General features: G+C 41.5%; 2 protein-coding genes across 3 annotated transcripts; both read right to left on the bottom strand.

Annotated features, from left to right (window-relative positions):
* Positions 1-4,386: 4,386 nt before the first annotated feature.
* Positions 4,387-21,031, bottom strand: LOC117550297 (CD209 antigen-like protein E). Of its 2 annotated transcripts, XM_034222671.1 has the most exons (5): positions 20,716-21,028; positions 20,206-20,307; positions 10,535-10,683; positions 5,092-5,195; positions 4,387-4,842 (listed from the first exon to the last, which is right to left on the bottom strand). In XM_034222671.1, exons 3-5 carry the CDS (start codon positions 10,649-10,651, stop codon positions 4,692-4,694), a joined length of 372 nt encoding a protein of 123 aa, XP_034078562.1. In that variant the 5' UTR covers positions 10,652-10,683; positions 20,206-20,307; positions 20,716-21,028; the 3' UTR covers positions 4,387-4,691. The 2 variants fall into 2 exon arrangements, with proteins under 2 accessions (XP_034078562.1, XP_034078563.1); XM_034222672.1 differs by lacking the exon at positions 20,206-20,307 and having other exon boundaries at positions 20,716-21,031.
* LOC117550296 (vegetative cell wall protein gp1-like) lies at positions 8,490-10,525 on the bottom strand. The gene is made up of 2 exons (XM_034222670.1): positions 9,874-10,525; positions 8,490-9,205 (listed from the first exon to the last, which is right to left on the bottom strand). The coding sequence occupies exons 1-2, from the start codon at positions 9,950-9,952 to the stop codon at positions 8,628-8,630; spliced, it is 657 nt and encodes a 218-aa protein (XP_034078561.1). The 5' UTR covers positions 9,953-10,525; the 3' UTR covers positions 8,490-8,627.
* Positions 21,032-21,898: the final 867 nt, after the last annotated feature.

Raw genomic sequence — 21,898 nt, 5'->3', positions numbered from 1 at the left:
GCACGGATACCATTCGGGAGGCTCTGTATTGTGTGACAGACGCCTCAACCCTCGCATTGTGACATTGCCTTCGTTCTGTGACTTCTGAGACTGTTTAGCCGTGTGCATTTTGTGTTAGCTACACTGATTAGCAGTGTATTCAGTAGGGTTTCTGGGCGAGCACACTGATTAGCAGCGTGTCGTCGGGTTCTGTGTTAGTATAGGGTTTGTGTGTGTATATTGCTTAGATCCAGGTTGATTAGCACCTGTAGACCAGCATTCCTGTGTGTATATTGCTTAGATCCAGGTGATTAGCACCTGTAGACCAGCATTCCTGTGGGTATATTGCGTAGATCCAGGTGATTAGCACCTGTAGACCCGCACCAGCTGTGTTTTCCCACAGTCCCGTTTTGTTATTGTTTTGTTTCCACTTTAGAAGTGAGGTATTTCCTTTCCTTTTGTATAGTACTGGGCAACTCTCTTTTGGAGACCCTGTTGTGAGATAGTGACAGATTGACCCGTTGTTGGGCCAAGCTGTTTGTGTACATCATTTACTCAGTTGCCATTACAAATAAAACCACCGGTAACATATACCAAATCCAATCTGGTCGTGTCGTTTCCCTTTTGTACCCCTAGCCAAGCGGGAACGTAACAAGGACCCAGAGGTTAGAAAGGACGTAACAGTTTGAGTGTCCACGAAACCAACCCAACCAGCAAACTGTTTGAGTATTACTCATCATGGAGCAGACTGCAGAGAGGGGTTGCTTGGATACTTAAATTAAGGGGAATTCTTCTTCTGCTAAATCAGCAAAAGCTGACCTTGCCCCAGATCGGACTCTTTTGAAATCCTTAAAGGACAAAATGAACAAGCTAAAGTTGACATTTGGATCACAACATCTGTCTGTGGAGGACATTAGAGAAGCTGAAAGGTCAATAATTCACTCTGAGCAAAGACGTCACAGGAACTTGCACTTTTGGAGAAGGGAAGGCAAGTAAGAGCAAGCAGCTCTATCAGGAAGCTGGACCCAATCTTAGTTGAAGGCATGCTAAGAGTGGGAGGACGAATTAGCAAATCCGCAATGCCAATGGATCTGAAGAACCCCATTATCCTGCCCAGAGACTCTACTGTATCCAAACTGATCTTGGGCCACATCCATCAGCAGATTGGACACTCGGGGAGAAGCCACATGCTCTCAAGACTAAATCAAAGATTCTGGTTGCCTCGTGCTAACTCGGCAGCCAGAAAGATAATCAGAGCCTGTGTTTTCTGCCAAAGAATGCTAGCCACAGTTGGAGAGCAGAAAATGGCTGACCTCCCAGAGGATCGGGTGTCTCCAGATCTACCACCCTTTACTCATGTTGGTATCGACTTCTTTGGACCCCTGGAGGTTAAACGAGGCAGAGCAAATGTAAAACGTTGGGGAGTGATCTTCACCTGCCTTGTGAGTCGTGCCATACATCCAGACGTTTCGAGCTCATTGGACACTGACTCCTGCATCAATGCTTTGCGCAGATTCATATGTCGCAGAGGGCAGGTGACAAGCATCAGGACCGACAACGGCACAAACTTTGTGGGAGCACAGAAAGAGCTAAGAGCTGCTCTTAAAGACCTGAATCAACACAAGATTCAAAATGCATTACTCTGGGACGGAGTAAAATGGACTTTTAATCCGCCACATGGAGCCCACCATGGTGGAGTTTGGGAGAGGCTCATCAGACCTGTAAAAAAGATTCTGTGTTCCGTCCTAAAAGAACAGAGATTGGATGATGAGACTCTACAGACAGCTTTGTGCGAAGTTGAGAGCATCATGAATGACAGACCATTGACTACAGTTTCAAGTGACCCAAACGATCTCGAACCCCTCACGCCAAATCACCTCCTTCTGCTAAAGACAAAACCGATTATGCCACCTGGACTCTTTCACAAGGAGGACTTGTACTCACGGAGGAGATGGAGACAGGCACAATACCTCGCAGATCTCTTCTGGAGGAGATGGATGAGAGAATATCTCCCAATCATGCAACAGCGAGTCAAATGGCACAACCCCAAACGGAACCTTCGCCCCAATGATCTCGTCGTCATCGTGGATAACACTGCACCAAGAAATTCCTGGCAACTGGGCCGGGTGATAAAGACACTGTCGGGGTCGAAAGGGCTTGTCCGAAGTGTCTTGGTGAAAACCAAGGGTAGCACCTTACAGCGATCAATTGACAAGCTCTGTCTGCTTCTGGAAGCAGTTGATTGAACACAAGGTGTCATGTGCTAGTAACCTCTGACACCCAGTATCACACACACACATGCCAAGCCGACATTTTATTTCCTCGCATTAGCATTATTAGCATTAGCCCAGCGCACCAACGGAGAGAGACTAACTTATGGCAACATAAAATAAAACGTGGGATCGGTGGAGTGATGAGGAGGTGTCGGCGCTTCTGGCGATTTACCCGGGGCTTCGGGGGACTTCGGGTGGCAGTATACGCCGTGAAGTTGTTTGCGGCCTGCCAGTAAACCCAAAGCAGAAGAAGAAGTGACGTCAGCAGCTTCATTTGCCTAATCCTCCCTCAGGGACTTATTCTGGTGTGAACGCGATTTACTAGGACAGTTACAGGACTAAAGAGTTTGGCGGGACTAAGTACTGGGAACTAAGTACGGCAAAGTACTTGGTGTGAAAGCGGCTCTTGACTTCCAATAGATGGTGATGGGGGAGGTGAAGGATGGGTGTGTTAAAGAGCATTATCTTGTCAAGTCAAACTTTTTCAACTTCTGCAGGAAGTACACCCTCTGCCTTGGGTCCGCTCTAAGCATATGTATTCCCCCCAGAGAGGTGATGAGGGTGTTCTCACTTCTTAGATGTCCTCACAACAGCCTGCAGGAATCAGGTGCACAGCTGATTGGAGTGTCACACTGATCCTCTGATAGCTGTCTGTATTTCAGGAGCTCATGGCTGAACTAGGAATTAGGATTTTATAAAAGGTAAAAAGCTCAAACTGCAGCTTTAGTGTGGTCTGCAAAGGTTCTCAAGTATGGAATTAGATTGATATAATTATATAAAGGTCTTTGTCTGTCTTTAAAAAGTGCTTAAAGCAACACTTGTTAAGCAAATATGTCAGAGAGATTCTTCCCTCTGAAATGCATTATTTATATGTACCATCATTTCCCCATATAAGGTGTCTCTGTTTCCATATTTTACCTGAACTTTTTAAACAAAAGTTTAGACTGATGAAATAAATATTTTGGTAACACTTTATTTTTGATAGTCCATATTTAACACTCTATAAGTCATCAGTTGACATTTAGTAGCATGTCAACAGCGTATTAACCAATATTCAACCTTACTATCTGTATATTGTGTCAACATCTTCAAAATTGACTATCAACTACTCAAAATCAATCTGTCAGTTGAAAGTCAACAGGGTCATGTTGACTATCTGTTGATAATCTGTTGAGAGTCAAGATGTCAACTAAAGATTACATTAAGCATTAGTTGGTGATCAACAGATAAGCAACTTTAGAGTTTAGTTGACTATCTGTTGATCGTCAACTAATCTAGAGTTGACTATCAGTATACTTTTAGTAGGCATTCTCCACTAAGCGTTTGTAGGCATGTGTTAGGACTATCCAATTAAAGTGAAACACAGTTGAGAACAGTAGAAAGTCTATAACCTAACAGAACACATTCATCCACTAATGATATGCAACAGACATGGGAATAAAGCGAAATGTTTTGCAAAACTGATCACAAACTTTATTTATTCATTATGTATGTAATGTTTGAGTTAGAAACACCTGTTCCTGTTTTATTTGACTAATATATAAGATAAATACAGAAGCCACTTGAGAAAAAAAGTGTTTTCACAAGAACTCACAATCTACAGATAGTAAGGTTGAATATCGGTTAATAACCTGTTGCAAAAAACATGTTGACAGTCAGACACTTTTTGTAAAATCTATAGATCAACACTTGAGATGTACCTTATATTCTACTGGCAGTTAGTTAAATGCATGTTACTTGTCTGTTGAAACAGTGTTGTTGAATGTCAACTGATGACTTGTAGAGTGTTAACTATGGACTATCAAAATAAAGTGTTACCAATATGTTAGACCATTAAGTAGTTTAGAGTAGTTTGAGGATTTTTGGTTAGTGTATGTCTTTGGATTGTAATGTTTTGGATTAATACATGATCTCTCTCAAGTCCTAGTAATGATACATTATGTAAAGGGTAATACGTTATGATTACTGTCTGGACCCCTATTCTCAAGCTCCCTATAGCTTATTGGGGTGTCCCATTGCACATGTCTCCATTATGCCTTATGATTGTGCTTGTTTTTTTATTTTAACTTGATGATGATGATGATGATCCTTAATGACTAAATACATCCATAATGTGTAATAATCAGAGGCAAGAAATGTTGACAATTGTTTATTTTGCACTGTCAATTAAGCATTAGGAATGAATAATGATGTTATCAAGTTAGAAACAAAAGTGAGGGAATGAGAGTGCTAACCGAGTAGTAAAAAAAGTACATTATTTGTGAATTTAAAAGATTAGTAACAGGATGTGCTTTGCTGTAAAAAAAATGTAGGCGGCTATCGATGTTTTTTGTACAAAAGACCAACCAAATAGAGATGGTTACCATAGAAGAAGAAAGCCTGGGTTAATTTGAAATGCATCGTTGCCTGTAGGGAGGGACGGCCCTGCACACACACTCATCAGAGCTCCGTCAGGCTCTTCTCACAGATCCACTGTAGTCTGACGATGCAGTTGACGTCGTTCAGGCCGAGGAACTGAGTCATGGTGCGAAGGTCACCGCAGTCTTCTCCTCCCAACGAGTCATCAGGCTGCCCAGGGGCCCACAGCAAGCTACACACACACACACACACACACACACACACACACACACACACACACACACACACACACACACACACACACACACACACACACATATATATGACACCAGCAGCAGATTGACTAACATGGATGTTTTTTCAATAAATGAAGGTAAATGCCAACATTGAATCAGTCACACACACACTTACACACTGATGAGAGGACTGCCACACATGATGCCAAACTGTTCAAGAGCTAATACGTGAGACACACACACACCTCTGTCTGTTCACCGGGGTCCCGTCCACCCAGACCCAGGTTCCCTCCCTCTCTCTGTCCGTCATCCCGACCCAGGCTGCTGGGCTGAATCCAGTGAGGAAGGCCTGTGAGAGCAACAACTGGTCACCATGGAGCTACAGTATCACACACTGTTTATATACACCACTCTCATCTCACAGAGCATTTCATTAGAGGCTTCATTTTCATTAGCTCAGGCTAGTCCTTTAAAGATACTAATATTTCTTCTGACTTCTAAAGGTTGTTTATTTGTTATTTCTTCTTTTTTTCAACTGTAGTCTTGTTGTATCCTTGTGTCGTGTTCGGGTCAAATCTGAGTGATTTCATGCTTTCATCAATCATAAATATTGTGTTTAACATTTGATTGCTTCAAGGAATTTTGAGTGGTTTATTCAACTTTGTCACACCTTTGGTGTTCCCGGTCAAAAATGATCTCCATAGGAAATGAATGGGTAACCCAGATACACACACATCGATAAAATGTTGATTTTGCTTGATACATTTTCAATGTCTATTCTCCGTATATTCACTGCAGCAGGGGCGGATCTAGACAAATATTCATGGGGTGGCAAGAGGGTGGCAGGAGAATTTGAGGGCTGGCATCCCCTGGCAGAAGTATATGCTGATTTAATCGCAGTCATATCAATCAATGTTAACTTGGAAAGCCACAATATTAATATTTTAACTCAATAACATTAGGTGACATTATTGTGGCACATCAGTAAAGCCATAAATATAACTATATAAGGTGGCAGACGTAATTTAATGAATTTTAACTGAATGAGTTTGTCTCACTCTTAGACCAGCAGGGGTACAACATCTATGCAGACAGCTGCAATAAGTACATTAATTAACTGTCTCATCGATGTTTGTCTGAATGAATATGATACTATTAACAATCATATTATTCCTATCAGCTGTCAATCACTGTTATGATTCACATATTCAGTGTTATTATTAAATAAACTATATTTGTTGGAGGAGTTAATGATGAATGTTCCTCAAGATGCTTGCTCACCCTCCTTCAAATTTGAAAGACAAGTAATAATTACTATCATATATCAAAAGAATCAAAGGAACAGTTCAGCGCCCCACAACTTCATTACAAACAGTTACAACCTGGACTTTACATCAGAAAGAACAAACATTAAAGAAGTGACTAACTGCATCAGTTAGGGTTAAAAAACGTGTATTCAGCTAAAACATCGCTGCAGTTATTATCCAGTGGAAGGTCCTTACCTACTGGCCTAGTTAAATCAAAGTGGTTACTTTCTGTTGGCTGGGCAGTGAAGTTTTACACACCGTCTTATTTGACTTTCTCAGGACTTGAAACTGTTTTTTGGGGGCAGACCCCCACAAAGAAAAAAAAAATTATACACACGTAAGGTCATCATCTTAACAGTTTATTATTCTCATTGACTCAACCGTGAGCAGAGCATCAAGTTGGCATGCCTATAACAGCTGAATGTGGCGATTACCATCTTGATCAGCAAAACGCCTCACAAACGATTTAAAGCTATGGTGCGTTTTGATTCAATGCTGAGTACAGCCAAACTTGACAGGCTCTTCTCTGTCATTGTAGACCGCAAACGGTGGCGGCGCCAGAGTGTTTTTGTTGGGTAATCTATGGTAGGGCTAACCCATACAGTGGTGGGGCTCAAGTCAGTATTTGCAATGTAATTACATACACGCTCCCCTTGACAGTGAAACGCCACGCGTGAGGTTTAGATTATTTCCCTGTCTCAATCCAAATTGAACTGTATGAAATAAAAAGGCACATGGCTGGAGCCAATCCTGCAATTTACCCACAGGTGAAAGAGTTGACATGCAGGAGATTTTTTGAAATACTAACATAAAATACACATTCTGGTACTCTCTTGAGAAGAAAAATGAATACATCTATTACTCCACGACATATTTAAAAAAATGAATGCCATTTTAGTTTTTTGTTACTTTGTTCTGAAAGCTGAACCTGCTGCTCCTCACAGAGAGAAGAGGGAGAGGCTGTGAATGACTTTACATTGTGGATAAGGGTGGATAGCCCCCATTGTTCTGTGTGTCAAAATGAAAGACAGCCCACACACCTATCAATCATCAAACCGTGGGGTCTTATTTCATTACGTGTTGATTTATATCAACACGTAATGTTGTATCGATGTATAGCTGTACTACCGCAAAAATATTCTCCGTCGGGACTTCCTGCAACAACACCACGCCGTTATCTTGATTCTGATTGGTCAGAAGACATTATCAAAGATGTTCTATTGATAAGACGATCACTACGTGACAAAGGTTTTCAAAACCGTTTCTGGTCTTCGGTATTTCCCGACAAGTGGTTACTGAAATCAATCTGACTAACTGCTGTCTGTGCAATTTACTCCGCGCGAGTTGGCGGACTTTATTTGGCTTACTTTAACGTCATTGTTCATGGTGGGGCTAAGGTGGGGCATTTATTGGTATGGCTGTAGCCTACCCCAGCCATACCCTGACCGCAAATACCTAATTCCTTCCGTCTACTTGGATCCGAAATGCTTCTCGTTTTGCGCTGTCCCCCGTTCAAAGGAAATCGCCACCAATCATATTTCCAAGCTCGCGCCAGGGGGGGAGGGGTTACAAGGCTCCCGTCTTGTGCTGCATTCACTTGCACTCGGACATTAGAGATTTTCTCTCATAAATGTCCGATGAGCCACAACTTTTCTTTCAAAACAAAGCTGCCAACTGGGGTGGCAAAGCATTTTTCTGAGGTGGCAGCTGCCACCCTGTATCACCCCGTAAAACCGCCACTGCACTGCAGTGATTAATGTAAACCAGTAGTATGGGAGATTGTTTACAGCTTAAAGTGAGTTTAATAAAATGTGGTGATGATGAATGGTTTTCGTGTTAACCCTCTGGAGTCTAAGGGTATTTTCTCGATTTTTAGACGTTTTCTTAAATCACCTTTTAAATGTATTTCTTCTAACATGGCACCCATGTGTTACATATCAAAATGTTCAGGACAATCTCTAGTATTGCTATATATGCAAATTACTCACCTTAGAGCACTGTTTGATGAGATAAGTAGCTCAAAAGCTTAACATTTGACATCCGATTTTCGGAAAATCTTCAAAACTCTTGTGAAAACACAAATTTACTCATGTGATCGAATTGTTTTGGTGTTTTAGATTTGGTTACCAAAGTCTTAGGATTACAAAAGTAGTGAAATATTTGAATTACACTGTATATAAATGTGTTATTCATGTCTAAAATGAAATTTTATAAATTCGAATTCTGAGTAAAACAGCTGTCAATCACTCTACTTTCACCACAGCAGGGACTGAGATATATCAGGACTGAATAATGACTTCATAATACATGGCAAGGTTCATGTGATGTGTATAAAAAAAAGAATTGAGCATTAGAACTTTTTTTTTCAACCAACAATTTATTATAATACCAACAATGTATATAAATATAACTGCAAAATCTCACTATTTACAATATTGAACATCAGAACTTTTTTTCCTTCAACCAACTATTCATTATACACTGACAAAATGATCCTTCCTCCAGTAGTCCAATACATTGTCCAGTTTCAGCAGCCCCATGTATTTATAGAAATCCTCTACAGTCAAGTCAGTCCATTTGTAGGTTTTACCCTTTCCCATCTCCTGTGCAGCCCGCTTGTTTGTGTTGGTACAGAGTGTCTGTACTGTTAGTGCACTGAAGAACAGCTTGAACAGGTCAAGGGGTTTGTTTGATACTGTTGAACTGAGCTGTGGCCCGGGTGTGCGAGCAGGTTGAAACCTGGAGACAGGGGGAGCAGTGTCAGGGTCTTCGCCTGTCTTCCAAGACAGTGGAGCTGGCTGCTGTGCAGGTGGGGGTGATGGTGCATGGGCAGCTGGTGGCTGTGTGGGAAGTACGTGTGCTCTACGAGACCTCTTTGCTGTCCGGGTTGATGGTGATGGCTGTGGCTGTGGTGGAGCTGAGGTGTATCTTGACCTCGTCGCAGGCAGAGATGGAGGCAGCTGTCGTGATGCTGGTCCGCTAGTCCTTGGTGGGGATGGCAGTGGTGAAGGCCCTTGATCCACGGTAGATCTCAACATGGTGGCAGGCACAGCTGGAGAATTGTGGGACAATAATTATCTCACACACACACACACACACACACACACAACTCCCCATTACTACATAGCACTCCCCACAAATGGCAGGCACACATATAGATTTGTCCCGTTGTGGGACAAATAAAGGATTATCTCATGCATCTACACATGTAATCTTACTTATACACACCAAAATAACGTTTACACATAAATAAAGTTTACACAGAGTAAACGTTTACTAATCAAGAGTCTATTTTGTCCAAAGATAAAATTCATGACGAAAAAAATAAATGGCTGATGAATCTATTGTTCATTTTCGTGCTCCTCCCCACAAAATGGCAAATGCACATGTAAATAAGTATATGACAGTCTCATCTGTACAGAACAGTATGATCAAATAAAATACATGTCTATAAATGTCTCCGTTGTGGGACGAATAAAGGATTCTTTGTATTCATCTACACATGCACACATACACATATGTAACCTTACTTATACATGCCAAAATAACGTTTACACATAAATAACATTTACACAGAGTAAACGTTTACTAATCAAGAGTCTATTTTGTCCCGAGAAAGAGTTCATGAGGGGAAAATAAAAAGGTTGATAAATCCATTGTTCATTTTCGCGGTACTCCTCACAAAATGGCAAATGCACTACAAGTTATATTTACACTTACCCATCCTCAAATGGATCCCTGCTGTCCCTGTATTCTTCTTCTTCAGAAGAGTCGAAGCCTTCAGGTTCTGATGAGCCATCTTCGTCACTGCCGCTCGCGAAAATAAAATCCAGCGCGTCCGCAACGGTAAAGTTCCTTCGAGCCATTTTCTCTATCTTCTTCACAGACTAAAAGACTGAAACTGATGGGAGACACCTGTTATATGTTGTTTTATTGGTGGGTAGGTCCTTAGATTTCTCGAGTGTCCATTGGTCGTTTCAGACCGACGGCTGCCGGCCGGCCGAGATGTCCTTGACTGACACACAAATCCACCAATCACAGTGTAATCAAGCTGCTTTGAGCGGCAATATTGGCTACTGTGCCCTGGGTACAATCTCACAGGAGATACTCTTGAAAAGCTACGATTCTAGCGATTCCGCAGATATCTGAATCATATTTCTACTCCTTACAAGCGAAAATCTATGATTAAATACGTAAATAAATGTGCACTTGGCACCACCGGCTCCAGAGGGTTAATGTAAAAGCAGTCAAAACACACCGGTCACATTTGACCAGGAACACCAAAGTAAGGGGAGAGAGACGAACATGACAGGGGGGTTAAGATGGCTCCTCAAAAGAAAAGAGAAAGACTCTGCAGCTCATGCAGAGGAACATGAGGCACCTGCTCCTGCCGGCTGTCGATGATCACCAGGTCAGCTCCTCTCTTCTCACAGTCCCTCCGCCCGTCATCCCAGCTCCTCCTCTGGGTGGAGAAGAAGTAACAGCTGGAGCCGAACATCAGCCAGCCCTCAGGACAGCTGATCTGCTCACCTCCACACACACACACACACACACACACACACACACACACACACACACACACACACACACACACACACACACACACACACACACACACACACACACACACACACACACACACACACACACACACACACACACACACACACACACACACACACACACACACACACACACACACACACACACACACACACACACACACACACACACACACACACACACACACACACACACACACACACACACACACACACGTATGTCATTTTTTTTAAACCAACAGGCTTTTTCAAAGATGTTTCTTATTGTTTCTCAGCTCAGTGATGGAAGAAGTATTCTGATGTGTCATTTGATTCAAAGTACTAATACATTTTTGTCAACATACTTCATTACAAGTAAAAGTCCTGCATTCAAAATCTTACTCAAGTAAAATTAAAATATACTTAAAGTATAAAAAGTAAAAGTAATCATTGTGCAAAATGTTTACCCAATGTGTGTATTAGCATATTTATATATGTGACATTTCTAGATAGTATTGTTGCATCAAGCTGCATTTTAATGTTTTAGGCAAACAGATCCTGTTTTTGTAAAATATTTAAATAATTATTTTATAAATGGACGTAGGGTCCGTGACGTCACCCATAGGATTCTGCAGAGTTGCCGTGAAGCCCTTAGTAGGCGGAGTCCGCCACTAACGGCTCGACAGTGACGCCAGAGTTCAACTCCCGCCTTCTCCAGCCTGCTCCAAATAAGGGCAAAGAGGCGGAGCCGAGGCGGGACCTGCTGCCACCGAGTTGGAAGTTCCAGAGCTAGCTGAAGCTACCAAGCTAAGCTAACATGCTCCCCATCTGCACGCTGCCGTCGCATTTTACGTTTCTAAGGTAAACGGACATGAAACTATTCAGCAAAACTATAAATAATAATCTAAGTTATTGAGCTTTTAGCATAATACTTCAGAATCTTAAAACCCCTTAACGTTTGTATGCAATTGTGCTAAATTCAACACTGGAATCAAGCAAATATTAATATGTTTGCATGACATTAGTTATTTATATTTTGATATCACTTAACTATACGTTTAATACATTTAAGTCAAGCTAAGGTACATGTGATGGTAGCTAGTTAGCGCTCTTACCTGTGAGGCCTCCTCCAAACAGCATAATAACCAGACTGTATCATTAAAACTAAGTACCAGTTATAGATCCTTGACTTTAGACAAACAATTAAAAAGACAAAATGTATTTAAAGACCAATCTTTATTTGAAGGTGCCTCTTAACCTGAGATATTAGTTATACAGTAATAGTATTGACAATCTAAAAAAACTGAGCAACTCAACAGTCAACTTTATGTTTCTTATTGTCTAAAGCATTTATTATTTTCATTTTCCCAATCTCATATTCAGTGTGGACGGATTGAGACAGCATGGTGTCCAGAGAGCTGCAGAGACTTCAGGGAGAAACTTCCGTGTGATGGACGTCCTGTCTGTTGGTTTGGAGAGGACTGAGGGTCTTTCCTCTGCGAGGAGGACCAGGCCTGATGGAGGAGCCCATGCTGGGCAAAGCTGATACCAACTGCACAGGCCTAGTCGGTCACTTTATTTGACTAAATGTGTTTACTTATACATTTAATAGGTTTACACCTTCTGTCCATATGTGCTTTTTATTTAAAACATTTGATTAACTTTTGGTTCACATTTCAATAAATTGTATTTGTATTTGCACTCCTTTTGTCCATTATTCTTACTGAAAATGTTAGATTACACATTCACATCTGACTGAAGATTGGCCCCATTTATTTGTGACTTTGCAAAACAAGGTACATGTTGTGAAGCTCATAAAGTGAGGCAAATAGAAATAATCAGCTGATGGAGTGTAGATGTGGAAATAGCTGCATTCGATCAGCTGACTGTTTTTACAATAAAAGTAGTTTCTTAGTGAATGTCCTGTACTGGTCTTAAAATCTCATAACATCAGCTATTAATGTTCCTCTTGGATGTTCTTCTTGACCCTCAGAGAAGGAGAAAATGTCCTGTCTTTCAGGCATGTCCTTTCCTAACAAAAATGACAGGAAACATAAAACATATTATTGCAGAACAAGTGTATTATTTATGAAAGCGGTGTGTTTGTGTGTTTAGGGGCTGTAGATATAATTATTTTGTAATTGTAATGTTTTTTTTTAATTTCAACAATGATCTACAAAGACAATCAGATTATGAATGAACAGTATGAAGTTCATCAACATTGAAATATATGTTATTATCAAAATAATATTGAACTGTTATCAAAACGTAGTGCAACTGGAGAAGCTTGCTCTGTTGTCTCACTGAAAGAATAACTTTTACCATGTTTTTTACAGACAATATTGAGAGATAAATAGTAGCAGTTCTCACTATGTGTTAAATATCTTTGCCTTCAATACATTAAATTAGAAAGCTGACAAAGTCATATTGCTTGTTATCATCTAAATGTAACTTTTTGCATGGAAAAACCCCTCAACTTAACTGATGTGTAGGTGATCTAGTATTGTTTAATGGAATGTATATCAGTGTATTCAAGTCAATACTTCATTCATTTAAACCAATATCTTTCTTGATTCTTTGTACAGTATGAAAAAAGAGTCTTTGTACCTGTGCTGAAGTTCACTGCTGTGAGGAGTCCAGTTCTGTCTCTCACTCTCTGGTCCAGCCTGTCTGCATCACCTGGACACCTTAAACAAACAAACAGATATATATATATTAGGGCCGGGACTTTAACGCGTTAATTAAGATTAATTAATTACACAACAATTAACGCGTTAAAAAAATTAACGCATTTTAATCGCACTTATTTTTGCACCGCGGAACGTTTCTCACTGGATGAGTTTCAGGCGTACCGATTATACTGGAGCACCAACTAACGTTCATGACTTCAGACAACAACAAACCACAGTGAACAACAGTGGGAAATGTTGTTTTAAAAAACGGACGGATGGAAGCGTCGATAAGAGCACGGTTGTGTGCAAATTATGCAAAAAGGAATTCGCATATCACCGCAGCACATCAAGCCTCAAGTATCACCTCAATGCAAAACATATAGCAGCTAGCGTGGAAGCTAGCGTGGACGTTAGCCTCTTTTATCGCGTTCACACCAAAAAGAGCCGGTACTAAAATGAGTTCATGAGAACCTTTTTACCCCCACGAAAGTCCCTGCTAGAGAGCAGAGAGCTGCTAGAGAGCAGGGACTTTCGTACGGCTCTCTTGTGAGAAAAGAGCTATATTTCTGATTGGCTGGGCGGATTGCAAACCACGCCCCGTAAAACTCCCAAAAAGTTTTGTGAAGCCGCCATTTTATTATCCTCGCATTAGCATTATTAGCATTAGCCCAGCGCAGAAACGCAGAGAGACTAACTTATGGCAACACAAAATAAAACATGGGAGCGGTGGAGATGAGGAGGTGTCGGCGTTCTGGCGATTTACTCGGAAGGCTGCTGGGACTCCCAGCAGCTTCTACTGAAGCCAGTCCCCAACTCCGGGGACTTCCGGCCGGGGACTTTGGGCGGCAGTATACGCCGTGAAGTGGTTTGCGGCCTGCCAGTAAACCCAAAGCAGAAGAAGAAGAAGTGACGTCAGCGGCTTCATTTGCCTAATCCACCCCCAGGTTCAAAGAGTTCTCATGAACTAAATTCTCATGAACCTTTGTGGGAAAAGTACTGCGGTGTGAATGCGCCTAATGGTATACTAAAATCCATGTGAAAAAAATTGCTTCTCACTGTTCTTAGGTCAAATATTTAAATGTGATTAAAAATGCGATTAATTTCGATTAATTAATTACAAAGCCTCTAATTAATTAGATTAATTTTTTTAATCGAGTCCCGGCCCTAATATATATATATATATATATATATATATATATATATATATATATATATAGATATATAGATATAGATATATATATATAGATATATAGATATATATATATATATGTAAAGTACCATGTGTACAAACAATATAACTGATTCTCTTCTGTTGAACATGTTGGATTGTGTATTGTCCGAGTCAGGGGCCTTTTTATTTTACTGTAACTTTGGAAGTTGTGTTACCAATGCTTACTGTTTATTTGATACCCATTTGGTAATACAATTAATAAAAACAACAAGGTTTGGGTTCGTTCTTCAGATGACTGTGACGTTAACGTGTAAGCTCAATAATGAACTCCAGCTCAACCAACCATATTGTAATATCTAAGTAATCATCTTGAAATATGACATTAATAATTGTAATATACACACATCTTATTGTGAGGTTGATTTCACATACACTACTTCGACATTAGCTTGTCTACATACTTGAGCATAGCCAATTTAAATTAACCTTAGATGCATACAGTTCTACCTATATAATAAAATATCTCTAAGTTACAAGGATGTAACCTTATTTTATCAACCTCAAACAGAAGCCGTTTGTTCAACAGTATTATCCCACTTAACACTTGTCTATTTCGTTGTAACCTTTATATATACAGTCTATGATTTTAACTTGGAGGCTACGATTACAATCGTTAGCACCGATGTAGCTACCACTAGCTTACATGCTAACCCAAGCCTTACCATTCATTACGTAGCTGATTAAAATCATTAACACATAAATAAAGCACTAGAATTTCACTTACCGCAAAACCGCATTCATGCACCGTCTGTTTTAACCGCAGAGCGAGTCACAATAGTCCGATATAAGCATGAAGAACAAACAACCACGGCCGGCTACAAGTTGTGTTTCCTGGATGAGCTGAGCAGGCAGAGTCCCTGTAGCTTCACGGAGCAGCTAGCAGAGAGACAAGAAGCTAACAGCGGCAGGCACTTGACAGAGCCGTCACTCAATGTGACCACGCCCTAATTTATGCACAAACTTTAAGACCTAATATAAATAAAAGGGTCGCGTTAGAAAACAATTCACTCACAGATCCATAATCATGAAGGTGGAATCTAACTATATCGATAATAAAATATATGGAGCCAGGGGTAGAAACATGTTTTTTTCTGCTGTAAAGTTGGGCATTTTAACATGGGGGTCTATGGAAATTGCTCCTTTCTGCAGCCATCGCCTATCGGCCAATATATGAACTGCAGTGTGTGGCACTTCCGTATTGGCTTCCCGGCTCTACCCCACAGTTTGCCGCTTGGTTTGTCCACTTCTACAACATTTTAGAGATGCATTTTGTTAAAAAGTAACTAAAGCTGTTAAATAAATGTAGTGGAGTCAAATTATTTGGAGACATTTTTTCCCTTTTAAATGTACTGGAGGAGAAGTACAAAGTACCATTAAATGAAATTAGTCAAGTACAAGTACTTGAGAGAATGTACTTAGTTACTTCCCACCTCTGCCCAGGGGCGGACTGGGGGGGAAAAGTGGCCCGGGGATTAATTGACAGACAGGCCCACTTTATGGCGCATTTCCACTACACGGCCTCGCTCGGTATGGCTAGGCCTCGTTAGGCCTTGTTAGTACTGGCTCACTTTATGGCGCATTCCATTACAGTTTAGGAACTGGGGTAGTGTCTAGAGCAGGGGTGGGGAACCTCCGGCCCCCGGGCCGTATACGGCCCACGAGACAATTTGGTACAGCCCTCGAGGTAATTTATAAACACACGCAAAAAAGAAAAAAATGTAAGAAATCTAGACCGCAAAAGAATTAACCAAGCGAGTGCCTGTTTTTCCTGGCCAAGGTCAGGGTCCTTGAACACAACACGAGGCTAACGTGTCATCACGTGGTATATGTCTCGTCTGACAGGGGTGTAGTTCTGACGGAGAGCACCATAACGCAGCTCCGGCACTTCAAAAATGGCAGTTTTTGCGTGTCTGTGTCTTTAGTTGTAAGCCCAGTGGCAATCTGTTCATCTGTCATACTGATCATACAGTCAATAACTTTGTTGTTATTAGCATCTGGTTAGCTAGCTATGCTAACGAATATAAGAAGCTTTTTCTCCAACACACACACACACACACACACACACACACACACACACACACACACCACACACACACACACACACACACACACACACACACACACACACACACACACACACACACACACACACACACACACAGAGCCGAGCTTGAATGACACAAGCACACTTTTATTTCCATGCAACTCTCTGATTGGTCTGGTGTCTTGCCTCTGTTGCATTCACTGAACATGGGAAATTACAATCCTGTCGTCCTCTCTAGTGTCATGATGAGGTTCACGTAAAGCACGGTTAATGTATTATATTATTGAGGTAAAATTGTCCGGGGCTACAGAAAAAACATTCGGGGCAGGCCAAAATATTATTTTACCAACAATGTGGAATTTATTGGCTACATATTACACAGATTATGCACAGCGGGAGCAGCAATAACCGTCAAATAATAATTCAGACAGGGGAGCTCCGCACCCCCTACCTGCCGCTAGGGAGTGCTGCAGCGCCCTCAGCACCCCCCTTCCCGCGCCCATGCTCATATCTGTTCAGAAACTAGACAAAAGTTAAACAAGTACAAACCACAGACTGTCTGTTTCATGGCGAATACAGTCGCTGGTTTATTTATAGGCCGTTGTTGTGAGTGTGGACGGTCGGAGCATATACTGCGTTAGCTTAGCCAATCTCCATTTAGACAACACGCATTTTAAACGGTTTGCAGACTTGTCAAAGCATTAATTCATGGTTTTTACTAACCAGTATCAGTATGTTGTTAGTTCGGCATCATTTTGAAACGTGTATTACAATTAAATCACGGTCAAATATGTTCATCTTGTTGTAGTTGTAGCCCCCTTGCCAGCGATTCTCTCTCTAGTTTAGCATACTCAGCCCGACTCAGCCTGGTTGTTCCTGGCCCTAGAACCACGATTTTATGGGGCCAGAAAAACTGTGGAATAGTACCCGCTAGCCGTGGAAAGTGGAAACCGTGGAAACGCAACCGGCGCCGGCGACGAAAGTATGTTACTTAACAAAAAACCCTATGCATTTAATGTTATTTTGGACAATTATTCATATAGTCATCACATTACCTGAGCCCTTGAGTTGCCAGGGCAAAATAGTTACAGCATATATTTAGTGATTTTAATGTTAACAGATCATTGATGCAATAACATTTTGACCCAATTTGCCTGACTTGACACATGGAATAAAACATGGGCGTGGGAAGCATCCTCAATGTGGGTGAGACAATTTAACAGGGGGTGTGGGCAGGTGGTGGACCTCACCTCCTCTAGGGGGGTCCGGGGGCATGCTCCCCCGGGAAGATTTGTTTTTCAAATGTTGAAGTTAAATGCGTCAATCTGGTGCACTTTGAGAGCAAAATTAGGGACTAAATCTGGATACATCTCTCCACACCCATATGAAACAGAACTGTAAACAAATTGACTTTTTCTTTCAACATTTATTTGAACAGCAAGTGGAGGCAAAAGTGAAAACAATAAACCTGCTAGCTAACTAGCCTAAACTCAGTAACAGAATGTGGGCAACACGTTCTTCTCCACAGCCGCGCAACCTCTGAGTCAGACGTCACTTCCCCCTTTTCTATCCTACGGGTACAGCCACTCCCCCTGAACCCCGTTTCCCTGCCAACCCCCCCCCCCCCCCTATGCAAGCCCCTCCCTCTGAACCCAGGGCTCGCTACAATACTGTATACTGTATACACAAACTATACAAAATAGCCTTTATGCTTTGGAGCTTGTTTATCCACCTGTAAGCAACTACCAGCTAGGTCTCTCAGTCACTCACTCCTGATCGTTCACTGGCAGTGACAGCTGCTACGGGCCTGATGTGGAAAGTGAAACTATCTGATAGAGAGAACATAGGTAGCGTATCAAAACGACGCAGCCCAGCCACTTACAAATGTGGGCCGGTAGGATTTAGGTAAGCAAAAAAAAAAAAAAAGGGAGTGGCCGGAACAAAATGCGCACAGCACTGGCCCACCGGGAAAACTCCCGGTATTCCCAATGGCCAGTCCGCCCCTGCCTCTGCCTCAGATCTACTTCACATACAAGTCTCTTCATTCGGGTGTATTTCCACAGCCCCGGAAAACTGCTTTCCTTAAACCGCTCTGAAAAAAGAATAATCTAGACGCTTCATTAATGAACAGTTACAGGCCCATATCAAACCTCCCATTCCTAAAATCATTGAAAAAGGTTTTTTCAACAGCTGGGTAATGTCTTGCCTTTAAATAACTGTTTCGATTAGTTCCTATTACTCTATACTACATTACCTTGTTTATGTTATTTTTAGGGCCGGGACTTTAACGCGTTAATTAAGATTAATTAATTACACAACAATTAACGCGTTAAAAAAATTAACGCATTTTAATCGCACTTATTTTTGCACCGCGGAACGTTTCTCACTGGATGAGTTTCAGGCGTACCGATTATACTGGAGCACCAACTAACGTTCATGACTTCAGACAACAACAAACCACAGTGAACAACAGTGGGAAATGTTGTTTTAAAAAACGGACGGATGGAAGCGTCGATAAGAGCACGGTTGTGTGCAAATTATGCAAAAAGGAATTCGCATATCACCGCAGCACATCAAGCCTCAAGTATCACCTCAATGCAAAACATATAGCAGCTAGCGTGGAAGCTAGCGTGGACGTTAGCCTCTTTTATCGCGTTCACACCAAAAAGAGCCGGTACTAAAATGAGTTCATGAGAACCTTTTTACCCCCACGAAAGTCCCTGCTAGAGAGCAGAGAGCTGCTAGAGAGCAGGGACTTTCGTACGGCTCTCTTGTGAGAAAAGAGCTATATTTCTGATTGGCTGGGCGGATTGCAAACCACGCCCCGTAAAACTCCCAAAAGTTTTGTGAAGCCGCCATTTTATTATCCTCGCATTAGCATTATTAGCATTAGCCCAGCGCAGAAACGCAGAGAGACTAACTTATGGCAACACAAAATAAAACATGGGAGCGGGTGGAGATGAGGAGGTGTCGGCGTTCTGGGGATTTACTCGGAAGGCTGCTGGGACTCCCAGCAGCTTCTACTGAAGCCAGTCCCCAACTCCGGGGACTTCCGGCCGGGGACTTTGGGCGGCAGTATACGCCGTGAAGTGGTTTGCGGCCTGCCAGTAAACCCAAAGCAGAAGAAGAAGAAGTGACGTCAGCGGCTTCATTTGCCTAATCCACCCCCAGGTTCAAAGAGTTCTCATGAACTAAATTCTCATGAACCTTTGTGGGAAAAGTACTGCGGTGTGAATGCGCCTAATGGTATACTAAAATCCATGTGAAAAAAATTGCTTCTCACTGTTCTTAGGTCAAATATTTAAATGTGATTAAAAATGCGATTAATTTCGATTAATTAATTACAAAGCCTCTAATTAATTAGATTAATTTTTTTAATCGAGTCCCGGCCCTAGTTATTTTATTTGCTTTTTAATGACTTTATTTTATAATGTGATTCCGCTGCGTAATGCTCTTAATGTTTTTCACTTTTGTAAAGCACTTTGAATTGCTTTTTGTTGAAAGATGCTATTTGAATGAACTTGTCAGAGTACAGAAGATAACACTGATCTGAGAGCAGCTTACCTCCAGCAGCAGGCTGACTGAGAGAGAGTCTCAGAGAGATGTTGAGAACAGCCTGCAGAACACACAGCAGAGCCACAGAGAGGAGAAGAGGGAGGAGGAGCTCTGCAACACACACACACACACACACACACACACACACACACACACACACACACACACACACACACACACACACACACACACACACACACACACACACACACACACACACACACACACACACACACACACACACACACACACAGATACATGCTAACTTTACTATATCTTAGTTAGTAGTTCTCCTATCTTTTACTTATCTCACTAATAATCACAGATTGGTCCATTTCAGAATAATATATATGATATGTTTTATAATGATTGATCATGAAAGTGTTCTCAAAGCTGGTAAAGGTGCAGCTAGTTTGAATGACTTTGTATACTGCAGGGTAGCTTGTGAATTTACTCCAGGTGGAACTAAATTGTTATGTTTATATACTGTAACCCCCCCCCCCCCCACTCAGCACTCACTGGTCTTTGGGGTCTCCTCCACAGCGGCGTCCTGGGGCTGAGCTCCGGGGAACACCTGATACACTCCAACCTCCACATCGATGTGACCCTCACCGGGGGGGGACGCACTCGGCCATTTTGAAGCAGCTGCAGGGAGAAGTGTGCTTTATGTGTGATGTTGTGCAACACCCAAACCTTTTCCTGTGTGTGGAGAGGAACTATTGTCCCATCAGATGTTTCCTACACATTACATCTGAGTGTCCATCATCCTATCTCATTCTGCTACACATGGTTGCATAAAGAGATGCAAGACTTGTTCATTCTTTGGCAAGTGTGTTTTCTTGTTTAAAGTAAATGTATTTTACATTTTTTGTCAATTGCATTTTTTTGACAACAGGGCTCATTTTGTCAAAACACTAAACACAAAATCACACACCCAAAGTGCAAAACACCTCATATCTCGCAAAATGAATTACTGCACCCAAAACTACATAAACACAAACCTGCTGACTGCAGTGGGGTTTGAACCCCCTGATCCGAACACCTACGCATAACCCACTGCGCCACACACCAACGATGCTGCAAACAACTCTTCAACTGACTTCAGTTCATCCTCCCTCGTCCTCTTGCTGCTGTCCATATATGCATTGTTGTTTTTATACATTTCTTACATGAAGCCTTTTTCTAGTGCTTACATCCTGATCGATGAGTCAACAGTAACGCACTTTGGTGTTTACGGCCATTTGGCACGTGGTTCATGTGTGCAGCATTTTTAATAGCAGTGTTTTGAAAATGACAAACAAGTGAATATGTCAGATTTCTGTGTCTTACTTGGAGAACCGTGTGCAGTGTTTTGCAAACAGTGCCAAGTTGAATTGCAAATTGGGTGCAGATCTGAAAATGTGTTTAGCGTTTTGGAGACATGAGCTGAGGTTTTGCTCTTTGAGTGCGAGTTTAAATGATTATGCTTTATGTGAGATTTTTGTGTTAGCAACTGAAAAAAACTGTAAATGTGAATTATTAACCTTTTTTGAGAATATAAAAGGTGAGATTATTTTTGTTTCTAACAAAAATATATGTTCACAAATAATGTTTGCTTTAGCATTTAAAAGAAAATAGTGAAAAATACTTTTGTTCGTCATGTTCGTCATATCAGAAAGTCAACTTTCCCATTTCAAAATTAAACATGTATATGTGATATGAA

The sequence above is a fragment of the Gymnodraco acuticeps genome, unplaced genomic scaffold (genome assembly GCF_902827175.1).
Source record: "Gymnodraco acuticeps unplaced genomic scaffold, fGymAcu1.1, whole genome shotgun sequence".
In the NCBI taxonomy this organism is placed as follows: Eukaryota; Metazoa; Chordata; class Actinopteri; order Perciformes; family Bathydraconidae; genus Gymnodraco; species Gymnodraco acuticeps.
This window is presented reverse-complemented; position numbering and strand designations above follow the sequence as displayed.

Bases quoted from the DNA above. Each gene is read 5' to 3' on its own strand.
- LOC117550296 (XM_034222670.1), bottom strand. From the start codon at position 9,952: ATGGCTCATCAGAACCTGAAGGCTTCGACTCTTCTGAAGAAGAAGAAT. The intron at 9,206-9,873 runs GTAAGTGTAAAT...ACAATTCTCCAG, and splicing joins AGGGATCCATTTGAGGATGG to CTGTGCCTGCCACCATGTTG.
- LOC117550297 (XM_034222672.1), bottom strand. From the start codon at position 10,651: ATGTTCGGCTCCAGCTGTTACTTCTTCTCCACCCAGAGGAGGAGCTGG. The intron at 5,196-10,534 runs GTGCCTCATGTT...TTGCTCTCACAG, and splicing joins TCGACAGCCGGCAGGAGCAG to GCCTTCCTCACTGGATTCAG. The intron at 4,843-5,091 runs GTGTGTGTGTGT...GTGTGTGTGTAG, and splicing joins ACCCCGGTGAACAGACAGAG to CTTGCTGTGGGCCCCTGGGC.